Here is a 26,601-nt window from a genome sequence, read left to right on the forward strand (position 1 = left end):
TTTTGATACTGTGATGTCATGTGGTGTTGAGTACATGTCATGTGTTGTTGAGAGTACATGTATGTATATGTTACTTTCATTTTATGGATATGTATAGTTGAAAATTAAGCTTTTTTCTCTTTCAGTGCATTTGAAACGCCACTTTATGTTTCGGAACCATCTCTGTTTAGTTTTTGAAATGCTGTCCTACAACCTCTATGACTTGTTAAGGAACACCAATTTCCGAGGGGTCTCTTTGAACCTCACAAGAAAATTTGCGCAACAGATGTGTACTGCACTGCTTTTCCTTGCGACTCCAGAACTTAGTATCATTCACTGTGACCTAAAACCTGAGAATATCCTTCTTTGTAACCCCAAACGCAGTGCAATCAAGATTGTTGACTTTGGCAGTTCTTGTCAGTTGGGGCAGAGGGTAAGTATTTCAGGATTTGTGAATTAAAATAGAATTATAACAGAATAGGTAGACACTGAAATGTTGTTAATAATTTGTTTGTAGATTGAAGGCAATAATAGTATGGCTATTTATCTTTAAAATGTAGTACTTGAGTCACCTTGATACTGATCTCTTTTAAAAAAGTGAGTAGCATTACTTTGAATTAGAAGATGCTGAATTTTCAAAGTGGATGTATTTGAAACTGTATGTATACTTAAAAGAGTAAGAGAATAATAAATAAAAGAAGTAAATATTAGGTGATTCTAGATATATTCCCAAATAGAGGTTTTAGTATAAATTTGGGGGGGATTCCAGTACAGTGTCTTGAATTTTTGCCATAGTATATTTCTCTGAATCCTACCAAGATTATTATTATTTTTTTTAACCCTCAAAAACTGCCAGGTATAATGCTAGGGTTGTGGCTCAATGGTAGAGCACTTGCCTAGCATGTGTGAGGCACTGGGTTCAATCCTCAGCACCACAAAAAATAAACAAACAAAATAAAGGCATTGTATCCATTTACAGTTAAAAAAAATATTAAAAAGAAAACCTGCCACGTAAAAACAAATGCAGCAGTCTCTGCATTAGTCATGGTACTGTAGTATAGAAATTACAGTTGTTGGACATATTTGTTTTGATAAATGGTTAAATTTTGCCTTCTCTTCCCCACAAAATTATAATTTAAATAAATTCACACATGTCCAAACATGTTTTTTCACACTGTTAAAAACAGACGTGTCTGTAGTGATAAACAGACTAAGTGTAGCTGATGTAGGAAAGCAAAATTTTTCTACCATAAGTTAGTGAAATTTCCTGTCCTGTCCAACTTTTCTCCTTCAGTTTTTTGGTTTTTTTTTGTTTTGTTTTGTTTTTTTGGTACCAGTGATTGAACTCCCGCATTCAAATCACTGAGCCACATCCCCGCCCTGTTGTGTAATTTATTTAAAGACGGGCTCACTGAGTTGCTTAGCGCCTCATCTAGTTTTTTATTTTGAGGCAGTGTCTTAGTAAATTGCCCAGGCTAGCTTTGAACTTTTGATCATCCTGCCTCAGCCTCCAGAGTATCTGGGAATAATAGGCCTGCACTCCCGTGCCCAGCTGTGAAGCTATAGTGTATTGAAATAATTTTTAAAGATTGGAGTAGGAAGCAGCATTTGCAGTTTCAGATGCCTCTGAAAAAAATCAAGAGATACTCACAGCTAATACGGGATAAGGTATATTAGGAATGAAAAACATGCCTATTTTTAGAGTAATTTCAGTAGATTTTAAACTTAGAAATCCCCTCCACCCCATTTAAACCAAGTCTCATGTTCTGTCCTAATATCAAAAGTATTATCTCTGTCTAGCCAATTAACATTATTCCATTAGCTCAGTAAGTTTTTAACTCTTCACCTCTTGATATTGCATGGAAGTCATTTCCAAGATAGGTATGTGTGGCCCTGCCCCCTGGATCTATTGATCAGAGTCAGAAGGTAGGGCAAGTGTATTTCAAGGTGCTTAAACTGACAGGTGAAAGAACCACTTCTTTGAACAAGTTTGGATGGGTAGGTGACAGACTTTCTTGCAATAAGCTGTGAGGTGAGACCATCTCTCCATAATAGGGAGCTTGGGGGTCAGCAATGTTATTAGCTTATAAAAACCTGGAAGTGTAGTACAGGTTGAAGTGCTTGCGACCAGAAGTATTTCAGATTTCAGAGTCTTTTTGATTTGGGGATATTTTCAGTCTTTACCAGTTGAACATAACCCTAATTCAAAAATATGAAACCTGAAATGTTCCACAATATTAAACTTTGGTGTGCTGTGTTTAAGATTTTGGAATATTTTGGATTTTCAGATTTAGGAGTGACCAGCCTATACTTCTTCCCAATTCTTTGTGTTAGGCTTTCTTCTTAGAATGCTGAAGATTCTTGACTTGCCTACAGAGGCCTGAGATTGTTCTTTAAGACTTGGCTGGAGTTCTGAGTGGGAGTCACAGGAGAGTGCATGAGTTTGCGTGGCTGAAGTGTTAAGAAGTTTTGGTAGAATTTTGTTTCTCTCTTTAAACAAGTTTGTTTGCTTTAATAATCTAGTTAAAAATTTACAATAGAGAAATCATGCATTTCAAGATTTTATTTCCCTAAGAAATCTTGAATTGAGGTGGAGAGGGCAGTGTAGAGAAGTGATTAGTCAGAAATATTCCCAGTTAAATCTTTTTAAAACAGTATTTTGTCTGTGAGATAGTGGAGTACAAATGTCTGAATTTTAGGTTTTATAGTATTTGAGAGTTATATGACCTTTTAATGCTGAAATTCATTGTTTTGATTAATTTAAATTCAATTTATTAAAGTAATGGTAAACCCAGTTGCTAACCATAGCAGGAAGGACTAAATTGATAGGGAATGTGTTAAAATTTTTTTTCTAATGAGGTGTGATTATTTGTTTTGAGATCTATCTTAATTACCATTTAGGAGTAGACTACATGAAAGGGTCAAATTTTTATGTATTTTACATTTCACATTTGGATTAACCAGTCCCTTGATATGTTTAATTCTTTAATCAATATTCAAAGTTTAATGTTGAAATTTTCTTTTAATCCAGTGTTGACCATAATTATAAACAAATTCATATTGAACTAATACTATTTTGAAATGTGTTTCAGATATACCAGTATATTCAGAGTCGCTTTTATCGGTCTCCAGAGGTGCTACTGGGAATGCCTTATGATCTTGCTATCGACATGTGGTCCCTTGGGTGTATTTTGGTTGAAATGCACACTGGAGAACCTCTATTCAGTGGTGCCAATGAGGTATTTGATTTATTACTTGTAACAGTTATGATTCTGTTTTCAACCATGGCAGTGTAATCTGAAAGTTTTTTTCAGGGGAAGACATCTAAGGACCTGTGTAGTCATTCAAACGTGAGGTCAATTTTGAACTTTTTTTTTGTACTCTATTTGTCTGTCAGTTGTTGTATAATGGTGAATTTAGAATTACGAGATGGTGATTAGGATATTTTAATCTACTAATGAAGGAGAACAATCAATTAGACTAGAAAGAATTAAGTATAACACCCCGTTCACTTTTGCTGATCTTAAGTATAATAACAGAAAGCTCAATCACAATGATGTAGGAATGGGGGCCATCCTGACAAGTGGAGTAAACATTACTATAAATTTTGAGACTCTGATATAGATTTAAAAAAATAATGACCAGTAGTTGATAGATATACTGTCTGAATAATTTAAGGTAAACTAGGATTATAAGGTCTAGGGCTATAGAATCCCCAAGTCTATGGTGCCTGGGTTTTTAGTCTGTGTTCCTAGGAGGATTTTTGGAAGTCAAAAGCTGGGAGTGCAAGGGAGAAGCAAAGACTACTGCAGTCAGAGGAATTGAACTTTCATTTGTTTTAAAACTATCTACTTGTGGAGTAATATTTATTAGTTCTAAATAAAAGTTGATCATTGTGGATCTTGACCAGAATATTCACTTACAAATGAAAAAAGGCAAAAGACAGTGACTTGCACTAGATTTTATAGTTGTTAATGGTAATGTCAGAAACTCCTCCTTTCTATCTCTCTGTTTAACTTATTTCAACTTCAGCTAGTGAGCTCTTTCGGCAGCAACTCCTATAAGATTTGTTTTTGTTATAGTGTAAGTAATAGTACCCTGTGAATTAGTAACCTTGCCGGGCTTAAATACTACTACGAGGATCACTTGAGAAACACCAGAGTCTTTTGAAGTGTTCACACATCCTTCTGATATAGTTATCTCTGCACTATCTTTTCTCCCCCCCCCCCCCCCCCATTCTCTGGTCCAGCACACAGCCTTGTCTGTTGTCCCTTGAAAATACCAGCCACAGGCCCATATGGTTCCTCCAGGCCTGAAAGTCTTTCTGTCAGGTAGTACTTGGCTCCTTCCCTCACCAACTATAAATTAGTGGGCTCACATCACCTTTTCAGTGAAATCTTGTTTAATACTCTGAATCTTGAAAGTTGCAGCACCCCTTCTTCCTATTCCTTTTTAATTTCCTCTATACTGCTTATCATCATCTGATAGAACTTATTTAATTACTGAGAGCCTTCCTATTTGTAGGTTCATATCCTTGGATTCAACTAACTGCAGGTCAAAAATATCTGGGAAAAAATTGTGTCTGTACTCAACATGTGTAGGCTTTTTTTCGTGACACATTTCCTTAGAGGATACAGTACAACTATTTATACTGTATAAAACGTTTACACTATATTAGGAATCATATGTAACCTAGAGGTGATTTCAAGTATATGGGAGGATATGCATAGTTTCTATGCAAATACTGTATCATTTATTTAAGGGATTTGAACATGCATGGATTTGAGTAGCCAGGGTGGGGATAGGGCTTCCCTGCCTGGAACCAATCCCCCAAGGATGGTGATTTGCTCATTGTTAGTCTCTCCCCACTGAAATAGAGACTTCTTTTTGAAATATTTTGTCTGTTTATTGATATATTCTATTACTGAGCATGGTTTCTAGCAGATAGTAAACACTTGGTATTTGATGAATGAGTCTGTACTTTAAAAAAATACTACAAAACTTTTATTGGATCCACACTTTATTCACCTGTGAGATTTTTATTGATTACTTAAAACTCTCCAAAAACGGAAACTAAAACATCCATCCTTTCTTATTGTTCATTGTATCTAGGACACTTAACACACTACAAATTACAAATTCATGTGTTTCTTAATTGCCTCCCTTCCCTGCTGTGAAGTGTTTGGTTCCAGGAGGGTAGAGAATTTGATTCTGTTTGGTCATTATTATATATTTAGTACCTGACAGATAGGAGATGCTGTTTATATATTTAGGAATGAATTGATGAGAAGAAGTAGGATGAACAGTAAAAAATATATAATTTATTTATTTTTTTCCTAATACAGGTAGATCAGATGAATAAAATAGTGGAAGTTCTGGGTATTCCACCTGCTCATATTCTTGACCAAGCACCAAAAGCAAGAAAGTTCTTTGAGAAGTTGCCAGATGGCACTTGGAACTTAAAGAAGACCAAAGATGGAAAACGGGTAAAATAGGGATTCAGTTTTTGTGGGGTTTTCTTCCATCTTCCCTCCCCCCCTTCTCTCTATTGTTTTATAATCTTTTGACTTCATTGTTAATAGTCAACATGTTAATTAATTTATAGATATTTCATTCAGAAGTTTGACCTGAACTATCTATATGTGTTTGGTTAATCATCAGGATTCTCTTTCCAGATTCATTTTAAAAAACCCCAAAAAACTGTATGCATGCATTTGGATACAGCTGACCAAATCACCATGTTTTGTTCCAATACTAGAATCAATATGTTTGACCTTTATTTTTCACAGCCTGGGCATATAGTGAAGCCACAGTTAATTAACAGCACCATAGCTGTGAATAGAAGTCATAATTGCAGTAAATTTTTTTTCTTTTTAATAAAGTTGGTAAAATATGTAAGAAAACTATTGGGCATGAACAATTTGTGATTTTTCAAGGATATGAACTAACCAGAGGGTCCTTTGATAGATTTTGGATTCCCAGTTTAGATCTAACTAGCAAGAATTTCAGCCTGATGTAGTGCTGTACACCTGTAATCCCAGCAACTTGGGCTGAGGCAGGAAGATCAAGAGTTCAAACCCAGCCTCAGCAACTCAGTAAGACCCTGTCTCTGATAAAATATTAAAAATGGCTGGGGATGTGGCTTGGTGGTTAAGCAACCCTAGGTTTAGTCCCCTCCACCCCCCAAAATCAAAATCTGTGAAGTGAGGCTTTAAAATGTTTACATTTGTTTTTGCAGTTGTTTTATATCCAAAGACTTCTTCCTGATACTTAGAGTATATCCATTTAATTGAATAAATGGTGGTAGTGTTACATCTTGACTTATACTTTGTTTTAGATATCTATAAATTACCATGCATCTTGCAATCTATGATGTTTTTGTTTTAGTTAATTTTTTTTTAATTTCTTATTTTTTCCAATTAGTTATACATGACAATATAATGCATTTGACACATCAAACATAAATGTTAGTTGATATATTATCCTTGCATTTTAGTGGTGCTGCCACCAGGTGTCATATTTAGTGAACTGAAGATGATGGTTGTTCCCTTTAATTCACTTCTACTTAGCTGTGGGTCTTGTAACATCAGATGATTCTTAGAATACCTAAAAATATATTTGTAACCATTTCTTCCACAATTGACATCTAATTTACTGTACTCTGCCTTATTTTCTAAAATTGTAGACAGTGTGATTTCCAGTTGCTAAGTTAGGCCTATTCCATACAAGGAAGGGATGAAAGTTACCATGCAGACCCTCAGAGTCCCTCTTTTACATTTATCCACATAGCTTATCATTCACAATATCCTGTTGAGCCAGTATATAGGCTTGTCATTCCGCTTGTGATTTCTATTATCATATAGTTAGTTAAACAGACAAATTTCATATACATTAGAATCTTAACAGTTTTTATTATTTTGTTTTCATTAATTTATCAAAACATTATTTTGGAGGACTCGTTTGTATTATTATGCTTCAGGACTTACTTTGTTGCTTTGTAGTATTTCATTGAATGACTATCTATATTATCTATGTATTAGGCCGGGGGTTGTGGCACATGCCTATAATCCCGATGACTCTAGAGGCTGAGTCAGGAGGATTGCAAGTTTGAGACTAGCCTGGATAGGTAAACAAGACCTGGTCTCATATTAAAAAGGGGCTGGGGAAATAGCACCCCTGGGTTCAATCACCAGTACCAAATAAATAAAATAGTTTATCTATATTCACTGTCAGTAAATATCTGGGTTGTTTCTAATTCTTGACTATTTGAATAAAGCTACTGAGAACATTCCGTATACGTAAGTCTTTTTTACCCATAGTTTTTTTTTTCTTCGGTGGTACTGCCTAAGAGTAGAATTGCTGAACCATAGGCTATATATATGTTTACCTTCATAAGAAAATACTAAACAGTTTTGCAAAGTTTTTATATTATTTTATATTTTCATGATATGATAATTCCAGTTGCATGGCATCATCCTCACTGTTTGAAATCTGGGTTTCAGCCATTTTAGTAGATATATAGTGGTTTGTATTTGCATTTCTGCATGATTCGTCTACCTGTTTATGTGCTTATTCGACATTCGTATGACAAGTCTTTCTAGTCTTTTGCCCATTTGTTATTGGGTTGTTTAGTTAGAGTTTTAGGAGTTTCCTACATACTCTGGATGTAAGATCTTGGTCACATATGTATGTTAGTATGTTTTCCTGGACTGTGGATTACTTCTTTTTTTGAATATGGTATCTTTCAATGAGAAGCAACTTCTAAAATTTGTCTATTTTTTTTTTAATAGAAGTACTTTTTAGATCTTGAGAAATATTTTCCATCCTCAAGTTTGTGAAAATGTCCCTCCCCCCCCCCCTTTTTTTTTTAAATTCTTACTTGTGTGGTTAGGAGTCTGTGTTCGTCCTGAATTTTTAACTATGAAATAAAAGTAAAGGGTTTAAAGTCGGCATCATTTGTTGAAAACAGTTCCCTTTCCCTGTTGATTTGATTTGGGACTTTTGTCGAAAATGAATTTATCATTTATTTAATCATATTTGAATTATATTCTTTTCCTTCTCTAGCCTTAAATCTATTTCACAGTATTGATTACTGTAGCCTTTAGTAGACCCTGAATTCGAGTAGTTTAAGTCTTCTAGCTCTATTGTTCAGTTTCAAAGCTATTTATTTTCTATTTTCCATCCTTTCTATTTATATATGAATTTTTAGAAATCAGCTCATACATTTATACCGAAAAATCCTGCTCGAGTTTTGATTTAAGTGGCATTGAGTTTCCATTTATGAGAATGGGCAATTTTTATTTATTTTTAAATTTTATTTATTTATTATTTTTAAATTTTTCATTGCTAATACACAGAAATACAATTGAATTTGTATATTGACTTTGTGTCCTAAGACCTTGCTACATTCCCATGTTCTAATATTTTGTTGTTGAGAACAGAGTTTTCAGCGTTTTCTACTTAGACAGTTATATCCTGTATGAATGAAGGCAGTTTTATTTATTTAGTTTTCAGTTCTATTTCTTCTTATTCTTGGATTATCATACTAAGAGATCTATATGTTGAATAGTAACGGTGAGAGAAGACTTTGTCCTTGGCTCCTAGTCTTAGGAGAAAAGCAGGAGAAAAGCACATGGCCATTTAACATTAAGTGTGATGTTAGTTGGCATAGTTTTTTGTAGATGTCCTTTATCAGCTTGAAGGATTACTTTGTTTTAAGAGTCGTTTTAGATATTTAAATGATGAATGGACATTGAATCTTATTGCATAGTGTTTCTGTGTCTATAGAGATGATCATAATATTTTCCTTTTGTAATATGGTTAAATGCATTAATTAATTTTTGAAATGCCAACCCATGATAAACCATGCTTTGTGTTGATACACTGTTCTCTTTTATATATTGCTGAGTTCATTTCACTAGTGTATTAGTAAGGAATTTTATTTCAGTGTCATTATGAATATTTATAGTTGTCATTAGGGTTTGATCTCAGGATTATGCTGGCCTCACAAAACGATTGTTCTTTCTTGATTTTCTGAGAAGATAAAGATAGGTTGGCATTATTTTATTTATAAATGTTTAATAGTGTTCTTTGATAAAATCATAAGAAGCTATCATCCTTTTTGTTAATTGGTAATCTATTATAATTCATGTCTTTGAATATAAATATATGGCTATCCAAATTTTTTTGGGGGGGGGGTTTGAGTTAGTTTTGACAAGTTGTGTATTTCAGGAAACTTTCCTTCTCACTTAAGTTGTTGAAATTATTAATATAAAATTAACATTTATCTTTTAAATTTTTGGAGGATCTATAATGACAGTGACTGTTTTATTCCTGATATTCATCGTATGTGTCTTATCCGTTTTCCTCAGTAGTCTTGCTAGGGACTAACTTGATAATGTCCCAGTTATCAAGTTTATTAATCTTTCCATTAATAACTTTTGACTTAGGGTCATCGCCAGTCCCTTTTCTCCTGCCAATCTTGGTCTAGTTATTGTTGTGTTCATTTTTGTTCTTTATTGTGTTGAGTTGAATTAGCTCTTTTTCTGGTTTTTTAAAGACAAAGCTTAGATCATTGATTCCTCTTATTTTCTTATAGTACTTATGTTATAAATTCTCGTGTAATCACTGCTTTAGCTGCATCCTGCAACTTTTGACATGTTGTAACTGTCATTTATTTTGAACTGTTTCTCTTGTGATTTCTTCTTGAATTCACAATTCAATTTTTAACTTTTTAAAGTTGTTGGTAGACCTTTATTTTATTTATTTATATGCAGTGCTGAGGATTGAATTCAGTGCCTCACACATGCCAGGCAAGTGTACTACTGCTGAGCCACAGCCCCAGCTCTCACAATTCAGTTTTTTTCTTATATAATTTCAAAATATTTGAGAGTTTTTCTGAACCATTTATTGATTCCTAGTTCAATAGCTTTGTGATAACGAAACATATGATTTTAGTCCTTTAAAATTCACTGAGAATGCCAGACACAGTGATGCACAACTATAAGCCCAGCAACTCGGGAGACTGAGGCAGGAGAATCAAAAGTTCAAAACTAGCCTCAGCAAATTATTAAGGCCCTAAACAACTTAGCAAGACCCTGTCTCAGAATTTAAAAAGGACTGGGAATGTGGCTCAGTGGCCTAGCACACATGTGCTCTTTGCTCTTGATGAATGTTTTATGTGTACTTGACAAAAATTATATTTTGTGTTGTGGTCTATAAATATACATAATATAGGTCAAGTTGTTTGATATTTTTCTTCACAACTTTTATAAGCTTGCTGTGTGGGTGTTTCTGTGCATGTGTATCTGTTCTGTCAATAACCGACTGAAGAGTATTAACCTTCACCGATTAATTTTGAATGTGTTAGTTTCCCTTTCATTGCTTCATAGTGTTTGAAGCTTTGTAAATGGATGTATACCAATGTAGTATTGTTATGATTTCTAATAAATTGATCATTTCATCATTATGAAATGTCCCTCTATATCTTTGATAATGTTTAAGTCTACTTTAATATTACTGTAGCCATACTAGCTTTCTTACTCTTAGCATTTACATGGTGTTTATATTTTTCTCCATTTACTTTAAATCTTTTATATTTAAGATGTGACTTTTTATTTATGCAATATATGGATGGGGCAAGTTTTTTAATCTAGGTTGATAGTTTCTTTTATAATGAATAATTATTTAGCTTAATCACCTCATGGGATTTAAGATTTACTATACTTGGGTTCCTTTTGTTTTACATGTTTCTTATTTCCTGAAGTTTTTTTTAACCACCTTTTGTGTTTATTGAGTACTTTTTGGTACTTCATTGACTTTACTTACTTGGCTGCTGTGTATAATTTTTTAATGTTGCTCTTATAACATTCAACTTTTATAGCATTTTTATTTCAAACAATATTATATCACTTGATAAACAATGTAATAACCATGTAGTTCTGTGTAACTCCTCCTACTTTTTGTGTTCTTGTCATTTTTACTTCTGTGTATAAGCCTTATAACATATTATGGACCATTTAAATAAAAAATTTAAAAATTAACTTTTAAGGATATTTTAAAACATTAAAAAGATAATAGATCTTTTATGCTTATTCTTTTATTTGCCCTTTCTGGTATTCTTCACTCCTCGCAGTTCTTGGCTTCTATTTGGTATTGTTTTCCTTTTTGGGTTTTTAGTTTAGATAATTTCTTTGTTTTTTCAATTCCATGTTTGGTCTACTATTAAAGCCACTAAGTAAATTCTTCACTTTTGATATTTTAACTCTAGCATTTCTATTTTTTTTTTTTTTTTTTTTTTTGGTATTGAGAGTTAAACTCAGGAGCACTATACCCACCTAGCTACCGCCTCAGCTCTTTTTATTTATTTTGAGAGAGTCTCACATGCTCAGGCTGGCCTTGAATTTGGCAATCCTCCTGCCTTAGCCTCCTGAGTAGCTGGGATTATAGACATATGCCACCATGTTTGGTTATCCCTTTTTTATTTTTTTCTTCCTTTAAATTTTTCTTTTCTGAAATTTCCCATCAGTCCACACCTGTTTGTCCACCTTTTGAACCAAATTCTTTAAACTATTCATTAATTTAAAATATCTCCTTCTCAGTTTCAACATCTGGGCCACTTGTTAATGAGGGTCTCCTGTTATCCTTTTTTCCCACTTAATTGTGGATTCCTTTGTTTTAGTTTTTATATCTGTAACTTTATATATGCCAAACTTTTCTGTATTTAAGAACAGTTGAGGTAGAAATAAATCATTTCCCATTAGAAACAGACATTCTTCTCATTCTGTCAGGCTTCCTGTTAGTTGGGTTCTGAATCAATCTTACTTGTACTTCAGCTGAATCTGGTCTTTGTTTATTTGACTCAGATTCTTTTCATCACTGTCTGAGATGTTCCTCAAAGCAATTTTTGTGTCCTAGGTCCCAGGGAGACTCTGTATCCATTACTAACCCACCCACATGTAACTCTCTAGCCTGGGAGATCTTTCTTCCTTCTGCTGCCCTATACCTTCCTTCTGACTGTCAAAGGCCAGGTCAGAGCTGGATTCTTCTTACTCATGTCTGTGGCAGGCTGGCTCTTCCTCCCATCATAGATTTCTTCTCTCCTGGAAGAGGCTTTTTTTGTTTTTTTAAGAATTCTATTATTTCTGATTCCTTTGGGGCCTTCAGTTCTCTGATAGCTTTCTGTTTGGATCTCCCCGCCCCCCCAACCCCCAAATCAGTATTGGGGATTGAATCCCAGGCCTTACAAGTGTTCTACTACTGAATTATATCTCCCTGTCCTTTTTATTTTATTTTGAGATAGGGTCTCTCTAAATTGCCCAAGCTGGTCTTGAACTTGCAGTCTTCTTCCTTCAGCCTCTTAAGTAGCTGATATTATAGACATGCACCCACACCCAACTACTGATTTTGGCCCAGTAAGATGTCATATGCCTGTAATCCCAGCAGTTTGGGAGGTGGAGGCAGGAGGATCACAGTTTCAAGGGCAACTTCAGAAATTTAGCTAGATACTGTCTCAAAAAATGAAAAATGCTGGGGATAAAGTTCAGAGGTAAAGCACCCTTTTGTTTAATCCCTAGTATCCACAAAGGTGGGAAGGGGGTAATGATTTTGTAAATTATCTGGCTCCATCTTGCTTTTAGAGTAGAAAGAAGTCTTGAACAAATTTCTACATTGTTGTTAGAAGCCAAAGTCAAGGGTTGATATTACAAATCAATTAAATATTTATAGAAACTTTAAGGGTCATACTATTACCTATTTAAAAAATGAATTTTTAGAAAATCTCAATACATCAAGTAATTTATTGTTAGACATTTTCTAAAGAGGGAGGCAGGTTGGATTAGACCAGGGCTGCTTTATGGGCACAGTTGGAGTGATTGTCAAAGCTTTGGTGAACTACTGCTAGAAGGCAGTGCAGCAAGTTGTCAGGTGCAGCAGCAGAAAAGGACTTCCTACTCCCTGCTGTGTGCAGGTGGTGGTGGGGTGTCATTGTTTTGGGCTTCCTGGGCCTCTGTTGCATGTTCTTGTATGTTTTGGTGTGCTTGATTATTTGTTTTTATAATTTTAAAATATTTTTTTACTTGTAGTGGAACACAATACCTTTATTTTTATGTGGTGCCAAGGATCAAACCCAGTGCCTTGCACGTGCTAGGCGAGCACTCTACCGCTGAGCTATAACTTTTAAAAAATGTACAGAACATTTCTAGCTGGAGCATTGTGAAAACGGACTCTGGGTTGAGCTATAGTTTGCTGACCCAAGGCTTAGATGATCTTCATGGTCAGTTTTAGACTCAAAAGTATGTTGGAGTTCTCTAACCACAGTGCTTTCAAAACAGTAATGTGTGAAAAAGCAGGAGAACTAATGATAAAGTATCCTTCATATAAATGCCTCAACATAGTATATTTAAATTTACTTGCAGTTAAATTATGTGAGCTTTTACACATTCCAACACATTTAGATAAAGTCTGTGATCCTTTTTCTCTTATAGGAGTACAAACCACCAGCAACCCGTAAACTTCATAATATTCTTGGAGTAGAAACAGGAGGACCTGGTGGGCGACGTGCTGGGGAGTCGGGTCATACGGTAGCTGACTACTTGAAGTTCAAAGACCTCATTTTAAGGATGCTTGATTATGACCCCAAAACTCGGATTCAACCTTATTATGCCCTGCAGCACAGTTTTTTCAAGAAAACAGCTGATGAAGGTACAAATACAAGTAATAGTGTATCCACAAGCCCTGCGATGGAGCAGTCACAGTCTTCAGGCACCACCTCCAGTACATCGTCAAGCTCAGGTCTGTTCTTTGAATATTCCACTAGGCTTGCAAATAATTTCATGTTTCCTTTACAAAGTGGAAGTCTTTTGAACTGTTTATAAAAGTTTTTAAATCAGGTGGGGTTAAATTACTTTAGTTGAATCTGTTGTAAGTTATTAGTAGTAAATTCATTCCCTCCAAGACTCCCACAGTTTAATTGCACATCTAATGGTCTGTCTGGTAGGAGGAAACAAGTATTTATTAACCAGAATTTTAAATTAAAATTTTTAAAATGGAATGATTTGCTTGAGTTTTCCCTGCACCTGACCAACTGTGGTTTTATTTAGTTCAGTGGCTGATATGAGAGAACTTGTTTTAGTCAGAGAATCCAGTGACCTTGTGATATACATTGTTGGACAGAATCAACTTCAAACTAACAGGTTATACTGTGTTGTGATATTTAAGGTGGATCATCGGGGACAAGCAACAGCGGGAGAGCCAGGTCAGACCCGACGCACCAGCATCGGCACAGCGGTGGGCATTTCACGGCTGCCGTCCAGGCCATGGACTGTGAGACACACAGTCCCCAGGTATGCTCTCACATGGTGCTCGTTAACCTTTCCTGCTCACGTTTAGCAGTATTGAATGACATGTCGTTTATTCTAAAGGTTTATAGTGTCCTTATTTCTAAGGAAATATAGCTTTATTCTAACTGAAGAAGCACATCCTAGTAATTTCAAATACTTCTCTAAAATTGTTCCTACTGTGCTGCATCATGATTCCTTTTTTTTTTTTTAAAAAAACATCATGATGCTTTATCGTGAGAAGCCAGTGTGTTTAATGGATGAAATATACCTGATGTTGATTAGTATTTCCATCTTGTGACTAGGCAGCTCAGTGTTGCTGGAGACACAGCTATTTGTTAATAAATATTCCCAGCTTCTACTGATTGATCTTACATTTTTCTCCAGTTGTCCCATTTTTCTCTCATTAGTTATTCCAGACTTTTCTTCTCTTAATAGAAATTTTGGCTTCTCCTTCTATTTTCACTTACTCTTGGTTTATAAGGAAGTCAGTCTTCAGACAGGAACCCCCTCTACTTTGTATCATTAAAAATGCGGTCCTGCTGGACCCGGTGGCGTACGCCTGTAATCCTAGTGGCTTGTGAAACTGAGGCAGGAGAAACGCGAGTTCAAAGCCAGCCTTGGCAATGGTGAGGTGCTAAGCAACTCAGGGAGACCCTGTCTCTAAATAAAATACAAAATAGGGCTGGGGATGTGGCTCAGTGGTTGAATGCCCCTGAGTTCAATCCGTGGTACCCCCATCTTCCAAGTGCAGTTCTGCCTTTGTGCAAATTCATCTAATTCTCCTCCACCTCCTTTTCATTAGAAACAGGGCGTTTCCATCTGTCTAAGGCCAAGCCCACCTGGCCCTCACCTCCTGCTCTCTAAAGTACCTTGCCCTCTGGCATGTGTCTGCAGCCTCCTCTTCCTGTCCAGGGGCATTTCATCACACTCAGTTCTCTCCTGTATCAAGCAAAATCTTTATACATTCCCCTGTCTTTCTCACTACACTCTGCTACCTGAGGTCTCTTTTCTTCACTCTTTGGAAGAACACTTTGGTCATTTCATTTACCTTCCTGTCCCTAGCCCTGGTGACAATGCAACTGATAATCTTCACCTGTGAGTCCAATAGACACTTTGATGCTTTATCTGTATTTATTTCTTAACTGTATTTGACAATGTTGGTTCTGCCTGCTTTTTAAACACTTTCTGGTTTCGTTAGTAGTATGCTTCCCTATGTCCCCATTTCTCTGACCTTTCCTTTGTCTTCTCTATTGGATTCTCCTACTCGCCATGAAACCCCAGTGTGCCTTGAAGTGACACATGTGTCCTGCCTCTTCTGACTTTGCATACTTCCTGGATGACTTCAGCAACTCTTCCTAATGATAGCACTCATCATCTTTGAATCAGGCCTTCCTAAATCTTTGTTTTTTCATTTAGATTTCACTCCTGAGCTATAGGGCCTTTATTTTTAATTATTTACTACAAACATTACTTAGGAAAATCTCAACAATATGATCCTGCAGGTGGATCACATAAACTGATACTGTCATTTTCACCCCCAGCCCAATTCTTGTTCTATCACCTATTCTTGGCTTAAACAAACAAACAAACAAACAAACACCCTAAATTCATTCATGTGCTCAAGTCATAAGCCTGAGGACTGGGAGTTCATTATTTGATTCCTTTTCTTCATCTCCCACACTAAATTGAACAGTAAATTATGTGGAATCTCAACATCTAAATTTGTTTTTAATTTTCTCCACTTAACCTCATTCTGCAGCATCTCTCCCCTGTCTTACTATGAAGAATATCCTGGTCTTCCAGTGTCCCATTCCATTCACCTGTCAGCACCATTCTCTTCTCTGCAGCCAGGTGAACTTAAAGTGTCTGATCTTACTATTTCCCTGACTTTATACCAGTTTTTGACTTGACATTGTATTTAAAATTGAAATTCATATTTCTTACCAAATTCATAATGATTTCCATGATATAGCCTCCATCTTTATCCACTGCCCTTACTCTCTTAATACTGATTCTCCCACCACCCCACACACAACTTTTTTGGAATATGCCACACTCTCTTTTCTTACTTTTCTTACGTTGCCTACGCTCTTAGCCTAGAACACTTTTTTCTCCACTCTTACCTAGTAACTGCTCTTTAGACTTCAGATCTTAAGTGTAGCTACTCCTAAAGGCTGTCCCAAATTCTTTAGACTATCCTTCCTTACTCTCTTACAATTGGGATAACATAAGACCACCTGTACTTGACAGAAGTCAGTATTCTACTTCAAATTCTTTCCTTTCCCTTTCCCTTCCTTTCCATTCCCTCCCTTCTCCCTCTTCATCTTCGCCTCCTTCCCTTAACAGGGTCTTTCCCAAGCTGACTTTGAGGCAGTGATCCTCCTGCCTTACCCTCTCAAGTACCTGGGATCATAGGTGTGCACCATCCTTGCATATTATTTAATTTTGAATAGTTGTATAATCACATGGTTGAAAAAACAAGTAAAATATAAATGGTGATTTCAATGAAAAGTCTTCCCTTTCATATTCTCTAGCCATCCAATTTTTAATAAAAACTAATGTTATTAGTTTTTATATCCTTTGTAAAATATTTTATGCATATACAAGCAAATACAAATGTATTCTTCACCCAACATTTGTACACAAATACTAGACAACACACTCTTTTTTTATTATTATTATTGGTTGTTCAAAACATTACAAAGCTTTTGACATATCATATTTCATACATTTGATTCAAGTGGGTTATAAACTCCCATTTTTACCCCGTATACAGATTGTAGAATCACATCGGTTACACATCCACGTTTTTACATATTGCCATACTAGTGACTGTTGTATTCTGCTTCCTTTCCTATCCTCTATTATCCTCCCTCCCCTCCCATCTTCTCTCTCTACCCCATCTACTGTAATTCATTTCTCTCCCTTGTTTTTTTTTTTCCCTTTCTCCTCACATCCTTTTATTGTAATTTTGTATAACAATAAGGGTCTCCTTCCATTTCCATGCAATTTCCCTTCTCTCTCCCTTTCCCTCCCACCTCTCGTCCCTGTTTAATGTTAATCTTTTTCTCATGCTCTTCCTCCCTGCTCTGTTCTTAGTTGCTCTCCTTATATCAAATAAGACATTTGGCATTTGTTTTTTAGGGATTGGCTAGCTTCACTTAGTATAATCTGCTCTAATGCCATCCATTTCCCTGCAAATGCCATGATTTTGTCATTTTTTTAGTGCTGAGTAATACTCCATTGTGTATAAATGCCACATTTTTTAATCCGTTCATCTATTGAAGGGCATCTAGGTTGGTTCCACAGTCTAGCTATTGTGAATTGTGCTGCTATGAACATCGATGTAGCAGTTTCCCTATAGTACGCTCTTTTAAGGTCTTCAGGGAATAGTCTGAGAAGGGCAATAGCTGGGTCAAATGGTGGTTCCATTCCCAGCTTTCCCAGGAATCTCCATACTGCTTTCTACATTGGCTGCACCAATTTGCAGTCCCACCAGCAATGTACAAGTGTACCCTTTTCCCCACATCCTCGCCAGCACTTGTTGTTGTTTGACTTCATAATGGCTGCCAATCTTACTGGAATGAGATGGTATCTTAGGGTGGTTTTGATTTGCATTTCTCTGACTGCTAGAGATGGTGAGCATTTTTTCATGTACTTGTTGATTGATTGTGTGTCCTCCTCTGAGAAGTGTCTGTTCAGGTCCTTGGCCCATTTGTTGATTGGGTTATTTGTTTTCTTATTGTTTAATTTTTTGAGTTCTTTGTATGCTCTGGATATTAGGGCTGTATCTGAAGTGTGAGGAGTAAAGATTTGTTCCCAGGATGTAGGCTCCCTATTTACCTCTCTTATTGTTTCTCTTGCTGAGAAAAAACTTTTTAGTTTGAGTAAGTCCCATTTGTTGGTTCTTGTTTTTAACTCTTGTGCTATGGGTGTCCTATTAAGGAATTTGGAGCCCGACCCCACAATATGTAGATCAGAGCCAACTTTTTCTTCTATCAGACACAGAGTCTCTGATTGTATATCAAGCTCCTTGATCCATTTTGAGTTAACTTTTGTGCATGGTGAGAGAAAGGGATTCGGTTTCATTTTGTTGAATATGGATTTCCAGTTTTCCCAGCACCATTTGTTGAAGATGCTATCCTTCCTCCATTGCATGCTTTTAGCCCCATTATCAAATATAAGGTAGTTGTAATTTTGTGGATTGGTCTCTGTGTCCTCTATTCTTACCTTTGGTCCACCCGCCTGTTTTGGTACCAGTACCATGCTGGTTTTGTTACTATTGCTCTGTAGTACAGTTTGAAATCTGGTATCGCTATACCTCCTGATTCACACTTCCTGCTTAGAATTGCTTTTGCTATTCTGGGTCTTTTATTTTTCCATATGAATTTCATGATTGCTTTATCTATTTCTACAAGAAATGCCGTTGGGATTTTGATTGGCATTGCATTGAACCTGTAGAGAACTTTTGGTAATATCGCCATTTTGATGATGTTAGTTCTGCCTGTCCATGAACAGGGTATATTTTTCCATCTTCTAAGATCTTCTATTTCTCTCTTTAGGGTTCTATAGTTTTCATTGTATAAATCTTTCACCTCTTTTTTACCTCTTCTGTTTTCTAACATTTGGCATATATTTTAGAGTCTTTCTATATCAGGATATTGAGAGTACCTCTCTTCCCTTCAGTTTCATGGTGTTCCATTGTTTAAATATTCCATAATTTTATTTTATTAATCCCTTATTAGTGGACATTTAGTTATTTCTAACTCTTTTTACTAATGGTATAATAAATAATCCTGTACATATATCATTTGTACATATACAATTTGTGATACAAATTCTTGAAAATACTTGGAAGTAAAATGGCCAAGTGACTTGGAACTTTGATAACTATAACCAAATTGTCCTCCAAGTGACTTTACAGTTTATTAACTTGCAGCTTTACTTTTAGTTATCAGATCATCAGTCTCAACACTACTTGTGATTATGTAACCCTTATTATTATACTTGATAATGATCTCAAAGCACAAGAGCTGTGATGTTGGCACTTGAGATACACCAAGAGCAGCCATAAGATGATTTCTTTAAGCAAAAAGGTGAAAGTACAATAAAATATTTTGAGAGCAACAATACTGACAAAGCTTTCATTATATTATATCATAACAATTATTCTGTTTTATTATTGTTGTTGTCAGTCTCTTATTATGCCCAATTTATAAATTCAGCTGTATCACAGATATGTATGAATGAATGATCAACTGCAAATGAACATTTCTTGTCATTATTCTTTAAACAATATAGCATTAACAACTATTTTCATAGTGTTTAGTTTATATTAGGTATTTTAAAATAATCTGACGGTAATTTGTGAAGTAAAAGGGAGAGTGGGCATAGGTTATACAAGTGTTAACACTCTTACATAAGGAACTTGAGCATCCATGGATTGTGGTGTCCCCAGGGGCCCTAGAACCAGCCCCTGCTGATTATGACAAGCAACCGTATGGTTTAGTGCTGTCTAGGGTTTTAGATATATGAGTTTAGAGTTTTGTAGATTGTGTAATGTCTAACAGAGATTTTATCAGCTGAGTGTCCTAATGTAAGGATTTCAAAGAATTTTGAATTAAGGAATCTCAACCTGTATTTTCTTTTCTTTTTTCTTTTTTTGGTGCTAGGGATTGAACCCAAGGCCTAATGCATGCGAGGCAAGCACTCTACCAACTGAGCTATATCCCCAGTCCTATATTTTCTTTTTTGAGAACTCTGCCTATTTTTCCTGTTGGATTCTTGTCAGTAGTATCTCTTAAGGTTTACATCTCAGATCTTCTTCATTAAATAAATACTAGCCATTGGCGATAGTCTTTGCCTTCCTGGAGCTTACAGTGATACAAACAAACACAAAGAAACATGAATAAAAATTGCAAGTAGCATCCTGGTCTGATGGTGTTGGCCTGTAATCCCACCTACTGGAGAGACTAAGGCAGGAGGATTGCAAGTTTGAGGGCAGCTCAGATAACTAAGCAAGTTCCTGTCAAAAAATAAAAAGGGCTGGGGAGATACTCAGTGGTAGAACATGCCCAGGTTCAGTCCCTAGTATAGGTGTGTGTTGGTGGGGGGGGTGGGGGTTATAAGTAACATTAACTGTTTAAAAAAAAAATTGGAACTGGCAGTGTAGCTCAGAGGTATCACACTTGCCTTTCCTGGCATGTTTGAGGCATTTTGTTTGAAAAAGTAAGTAGTAAAGGCTAATGTGATATATAATGACTTAATTTGTTGGATGAGATGAGTTACTTTCAGCAGGCCAAAAGTCTGATGATAGACTCTTGACCCCCACCTCCACAGTATGGTAGGTCAAAAATTGGGTGGCTTTTTGCAGGGAGGGGTGGTCCTTATTGAGCTACCAAGGCTGGTCTCAAACATGCAGTCTTCCTGCCTCACCTTTCAGAGTACCTGGAATTATAGTCATGTCCCACTGCACCTTGCTGGGTTTTTGTTTGTTTGTTTGTTTGTTCTTATATAACAGTGCAGAGTGTATGTATTGAGTTAGTGGCATGGCTGTCTTCTGCATCCTTATCTTCTGTCTTCTTGTGGCTCCACCTTTCCCAAGGTGGAGGGAGACTTTACTCAGAGCCTAGTTGCCCACTATGCAGTATCCAGCAGGCAGAAGGACTTGGGAGGAATTCTGTATGCCAGGCTAGCAGTGACATTGACTCTGTCATTCCATTGATATTTTAGTCACATGGCCACACCTAAATATAGGGGAGGCTAGAAAGTATAGTGCAGCCATATGCTCAGGAATGAGAAGCACTTTTTGTGGATAACCAGTAGCCTGTGCCACACAGGATGGGGGCAACATTGGCCAGAGTGGTTAGATAAGACTCTGGAACTGAAGTGATATGAGGCATCCATGCAGAGATTAGAAACAGGAACATTCTCCGCTGAAGGAAACCGTAAACATGTCATGAGGCATTTGAAAGATCTTGGGTTGAGGAGGGATGGAAAGAAGATCCTGTGTGGTTAGAATCCATGGGGCTAGAGAAGGAGGTTGGAGAAAGGCCATTGGACAGATGATAAAGAATAGTGGGTATTTTGCACTATTTTGTTTTTCTCAGTGTGTGAAGAAGTCATTAGAGGATTCCAATTAGCAAATTCCAAATAAATTTGTGTTCTTAAAAGGTATTCCTGCCACTCTTTGCAGGAGGAGCGGATGGAAGCTGGAAATTCACTTTGGAGGCCATTATATTAGGCAAGAGGTTCTAGTGGCCTGATCTAAGTGGTATTGGTGGAATTAGGGAGAAAAGGCCAGGTCTGGGATCCATTTTGAAATGTAAACTTAATGTCTATGATAGAAAACACGAGTTTGATTCATTGATTTAAAATAATGTCGGTATCCATTTTCCTGTACGTAATAATTTCATTCTATTTTATTCTTCTATTCTAAACTCTTACTGTGTGTGTACACACCATATTTTCTTTATCCACTCATTCTTTGACAGTCACCTAAACTGGTTTTATAGTTTGGCTAATTGTGAATTGTGTTGTTATAAACATGGGTGTGCATTCATCACAATAGTATGCTGACTTCATTTCATTGCAAAGGAGTGGCATAGCCGGGTCATATAATGGTTCTATGCCTAGTGTTTTGAGAAACCACTATACTGATTTCCATAGAGATTGCATTAATTTACCGTCCCAAAATGGTATAAAGGTGTTCCTTTTTCTCCACATCCTCTCCAGCATTTATTATTGTTCGATTCTTAGTTGCCATTCTAACTAAAGTTGCTAAAGATGTTGAACACTTTTTCATGAATTTTTTGGCCATTTGCATTTCTTTTGAGAGGTGTCTTGTTTAGTTCATTTGCCCATTTATTAATTATGTTTTTCTTAAATTTTTATTAAGAATATGTTAAAAAGTTGAAATAATAATCATCGGTCAGAGAAGTAGCTTACAAAAATTTTCTGCCACTCTGTAGATTCTCTCATGACATTCTTAATTGTTTTCTTTGTAGACTCAGCAGTTATGACTGGTGGGTTGGATGGAGAAATTGTTGAGCAGCTAGAATGATAGTAACCCTTTCACTTTAACAACAAAGAAAAGAGAAGGGAAATTAGGGGGAAAATAAAGAATTTCTCTTAGACCCCTCAAAAATACTTATGTATTTGGTTCTTACAGAAAAAGTTTAGCACAGACAATGCTCCTTAGGAAAGACTGTGGCTAGTGAAATATATCAGCCTTTTGTACTAATATAACTTCCTAAAAAATTGCCACTTTCATAGTAAATTCTCTTTTCACTCTGGAACATAATTAGAATTTTGTATTTCAGAACTTACATGCTCAAAGTTTGAAAGACTCTCCCTAATTGAAGCTATGGCATGAGAACATTTACATTATCAAAGATAAGTTTGAAAACAGAATTCTGAATAATTCTTTCAAAATGTGTTTTTTTATAGGTGCGTCAGCAATTTCCAGCTCCTCTTGGCTGGTCAGGCACTGAAGCTCCTACACAAGTCACTGTTGAAACCCATCCTGTTCAAGAAACAACCTTTCATGTAGCCCCTCAGCAGAATGCATTGCATCATCACCATGGAAACAGTTCCCATCACCACCACCACCACCACCACCACCACCACCACCATGGACAGCAAGCCTTGGGTAACCGGACCAGGCCAAGGGTCTACAATTCTCCAACAAATAGCTCCTCTACCCAGGATTCTATGGAGGTTGGCCACAGTCACCACTCCATGACATCCCTGTCTTCCTCAACAACTTCTTCCTCGACATCTTCCTCCTCTACTGGTAATCAAGGCAATCAGGCCTACCAGAACCGCCCAGTGGCTGCTAACACCTTGGACTTTGGACAGAATGGAGCTATGGACGTAAATTTGACCGTCTACTCCAATCCCCGCCAAGAGACTGGCATAGCTGGACATCCAACATACCAATTTTCTGCTAATACAGGTCCTGCACATTACATGACTGAAGGACATCTGACGATGAGGCAAGGGGCTGACAGAGAAGAGTCCCCCATGACAGGAGTGTGTGTGCAACAGAGTCCTGTAGCTAGCTCGTGACTACATTGAAACTTGAGTTTGTTTCTTGTGTGTTTTTATAGAAGTGGTGTTTTTTTCCAAAAACAAAGTGCAAAGCTGCTTGAATCAGAAGGAGATTAACACACTGAACCGCTACAAGAGGGCAAAGCTGACTTTTTTTTTTTTTTTTAACTTGAAAAGATTGCAAAGGGACAATGAAGTTTTTAAGAGCCATGTCCAAATCCATCTTCACGGATAGCTCAGAGGTATCCTCTTTTTGCCTCCCCCATTTAACTTGCCACCTCCTAGTCATAGTGGGTTTTTTTTGTCTTTCTATTCAACAAAAAAGTTAATGTTCAGATGTTGGTCTTGGTCATTTGCCAACTAATTTTGAAATAAAAAGGCACTGCACATAATTTGCATAGGGCCCCATTAGGGTGTTTTTGTTTTTTCCTCCTCCCCCCTTTTCCTTTTTCTTTTTTTTTTGTTTTTATTTTTATTTGGGTGGGGGTGGGGTGTGGATTTGGGTTTTTAAGTCCTCTAAACACACTTGGGCACCGAAATGCAGTACTGTAAGGAAGAGGGACCTCCAGCTTACACAAACATCATCTTCAGCTGTATGAAAGGGACGATTGTGTTGAAGTTTGTAAGGCACATTAAGCATGCTAAGTGGCGGGGATCAGAACTCTCCTATCTGAACCTACTGAGGAGCAAAGCAGCAGTTACGTGGGATCCTGTGGGCCTCCTGTTGTGGAGGCCACAGGAAGATGGGAGTGGAACGTGACTGGTCTCCTAACCAAGGTGCACTGAGAAGCAATCAACGGGTCAGTCGTGGCCAGTCCTGGGGAGGTCTGAGTGGTGGTCTTTGGGATAACCTTTGGCCTTATGGATTTGGACTCGAAATCAGAAGAGCCTACCATTTCAGATGCAATCACTTGTGGACATGCTTTTGCAGACAGTCCTTAATGCTGAAAACACAGAGAATGGGTAATTCAAGAGGCCTTTCTTTTAAAATAGACTTTTGTGACCCACTAATTGTAAGGTATTGCAAGGTCACTTTGCGTGTGTCATAAAGTTGACTTCCTTATTGGTTGAAGGTCACAGAAGTAGTGGTTTGCTTTGATGGAAATAGCTACAGCTGTGTCCCTTCCTGCTTTTTACTTTTTCTTTTGCTTTTTCTCGGCACGTGGTATCTCCACCATTTCTTCTGCACAAAGATGTCTTCTGTTCATCCTGAACATTTTTAAAAAATGCAGAATTTTATGTGACTGCTTTTTTGCCTCACAATTATGCTGTGAATTTTACAAAAATTTATTTTCTTTTTTGATAATTTATTGTACCAAAGCTGTTTTTATAGCACATAGATGTCTGTAACCAATAATGTAGCAGTTCTGCACTTTGACACAAGGTGTAACTAGACCATTTTTAAATGTCAGTTGAAAATTATGGCTGTACTATTGCTTAAACAAAACTGGAACTGTTGTTGAATCCATAGCCAATACATTTACAGCAATCTGTGTACTGAACATAATAGATTGACATCTAATTCAAGATTACAACATCTGTCACATTCTAAATGTGTTCAGGCTTCTGAAGGTAAAGGGACACTGGATCCAGAAGCTATGGAGCCAGCAGTTGATTCTTGTATTCCTGATTAACCTACTTGTAAACTTGAACGCAAGACCTTGATTGCACCAACAGGTCCAAACTAGGAGCAGGAGTAAAGCAGAACTCTTGAGCATGACCTGAAGTGAACAGGCTGGTATTTAACAGGTGCCTCGTTTTGAGATTATGCTGCCTTAATGTAACACAGTCTGGCAGTTGCTAAATTTGTGTTCCCATTTTAAATTGACCAATTTTAGGGTGTTATACTTTTGAGCGGTTAAATTGGGAGAATGAAGATGTAGTAATTTACCTGTACAGGATCAAAAGAAGCCTAGAAAAGAAGCAGTAATCTACCTCTGCCGATAACCCTGTTCGAAACAACTCAGCAGAACACCACGTTACTTTTTATTAGTCAACTCCATGTGGCTGACTAGGTCAATTTTTTCTGAACAAAACAGGTTTTTATATGTAAACAGTGACAAAAGAAAGGCTTAAAACTATGTAAATGTGAATGGAAACTTGGAAATATCCGTTTTTATAAACCACAAAAAATTTTTGTTGTTAATCAGGAAATCCATATTTATTTTGTAATTAAATGTCAAGCCTGTGGATGATTTTTTTTTTGAACTTGGTAGTTCATAAAGGTTTACAGTGAATAAAAGGATATCACCTTGAGTATAGCAATATCAAACAGAATCCAGTAGTTACTGCTGTTTAGGAATGTGGAACGTGAGGTTAAAACACTATATGGGTCAGGTCATTTTTTTTTTTTTTTTTCTGTGCTGGTTGCCACATCTTAGCAAGCACCAAAACAAACAAACAAAAAAAAAAAAAAACAACAAAAGACAAACCACAAAACCCCCTAAAACAGTTTTTAAGCCAATATTTACATAAAATAAGTCATAAAATCCAATGCTTCTGCATACTGTGTTATGTTACAGTCCAGTTTTGTGTGCTTTACTACACAGTTTGGTTACAGGACTTCTGTGCATTGTAAACATAAACAGCATGGAAAAGGTTAAATACCTGTGTTCAGATTGTAAGATCTAGTCCGGACTTGCTGTGTATATTGTAACGTTAAATGAAAAAGAACCCCCCTTTGTATTATAGTCATGCGGTCTTATGTATGATAAACAGTTGAATAATTTGTCCTCAGACTCTTTACTATGCTTTTTTAAAATTAATTTAAGAAAAAAATGTAAAGATAGTAAAAATCTTCCTATGCAATTAACCTGATCCAGGTCTGGTAGGTATACTGAGTTATAAACTTAGTCAAATGTGTAAAAAGGAAAATATTTGAGTTACATCAACATAGGCTTTAAATATCTCAAAGTAAAAATTGGAGGTTTAACAGATCATTTGATTTTTAAAATTTTTTATCTGAATGAGTACTTATATTCACACAATTTCTCTGGTTCCAAGTGCTGATACTTTAGTTTGTAGTGTTTCAAGTGGATGTTAACAATTAGGTGGTTTTCTGCAATTGATGGTTTTTTCTAATAGATGAAGGAGAGAGTATAAGTATTGTTATTATTCCTCCTCCTCCTCCTTCAGGTCCTCATATGGGAACATAACGGACTTTTTCTTACACAAATTCTAGATTTCCTTCCACAATGAGTCAGTTTCTAACCTAAAGTCTTCTCTCTTTATG

General features: G+C 36.4%; 1 protein-coding gene across 5 annotated transcripts in view; it reads left to right on the top strand.

Moving 5' to 3' along the window:
• Dyrk1a (dual specificity tyrosine phosphorylation regulated kinase 1A) overlaps positions 1–26,105 on the top strand; it is a 138,803-nt gene extending 112,698 nt beyond the window's left edge. For all 5 annotated transcript variants that reach the window (XM_078044645.1, XM_078044644.1, XM_078044647.1 and 2 more), the window contains 6 exons: positions 126–412; positions 3,072–3,218; positions 5,325–5,465; positions 13,464–13,770; positions 14,197–14,321; positions 22,767–26,105. In XM_078044645.1, the coding sequence (XP_077900771.1) occupies positions 126–412; positions 3,072–3,218; positions 5,325–5,465; positions 13,464–13,770; positions 14,197–14,321; positions 22,767–23,387 (1,628 nt within the window). In that variant the 3' untranslated portion in view covers positions 23,388–26,105. The remainder of the gene's footprint in view (positions 1–125; positions 413–3,071; positions 3,219–5,324; positions 5,466–13,463; positions 13,771–14,196; positions 14,322–22,766) is intronic.
• Positions 26,106–26,601: the final 496 nt, after the last annotated feature.

This window comes from Ictidomys tridecemlineatus, chromosome 3 (assembly GCF_052094955.1).
Source record: "Ictidomys tridecemlineatus isolate mIctTri1 chromosome 3, mIctTri1.hap1, whole genome shotgun sequence".
NCBI classification, from domain to species: Eukaryota; Metazoa; Chordata; class Mammalia; order Rodentia; family Sciuridae; genus Ictidomys; species Ictidomys tridecemlineatus.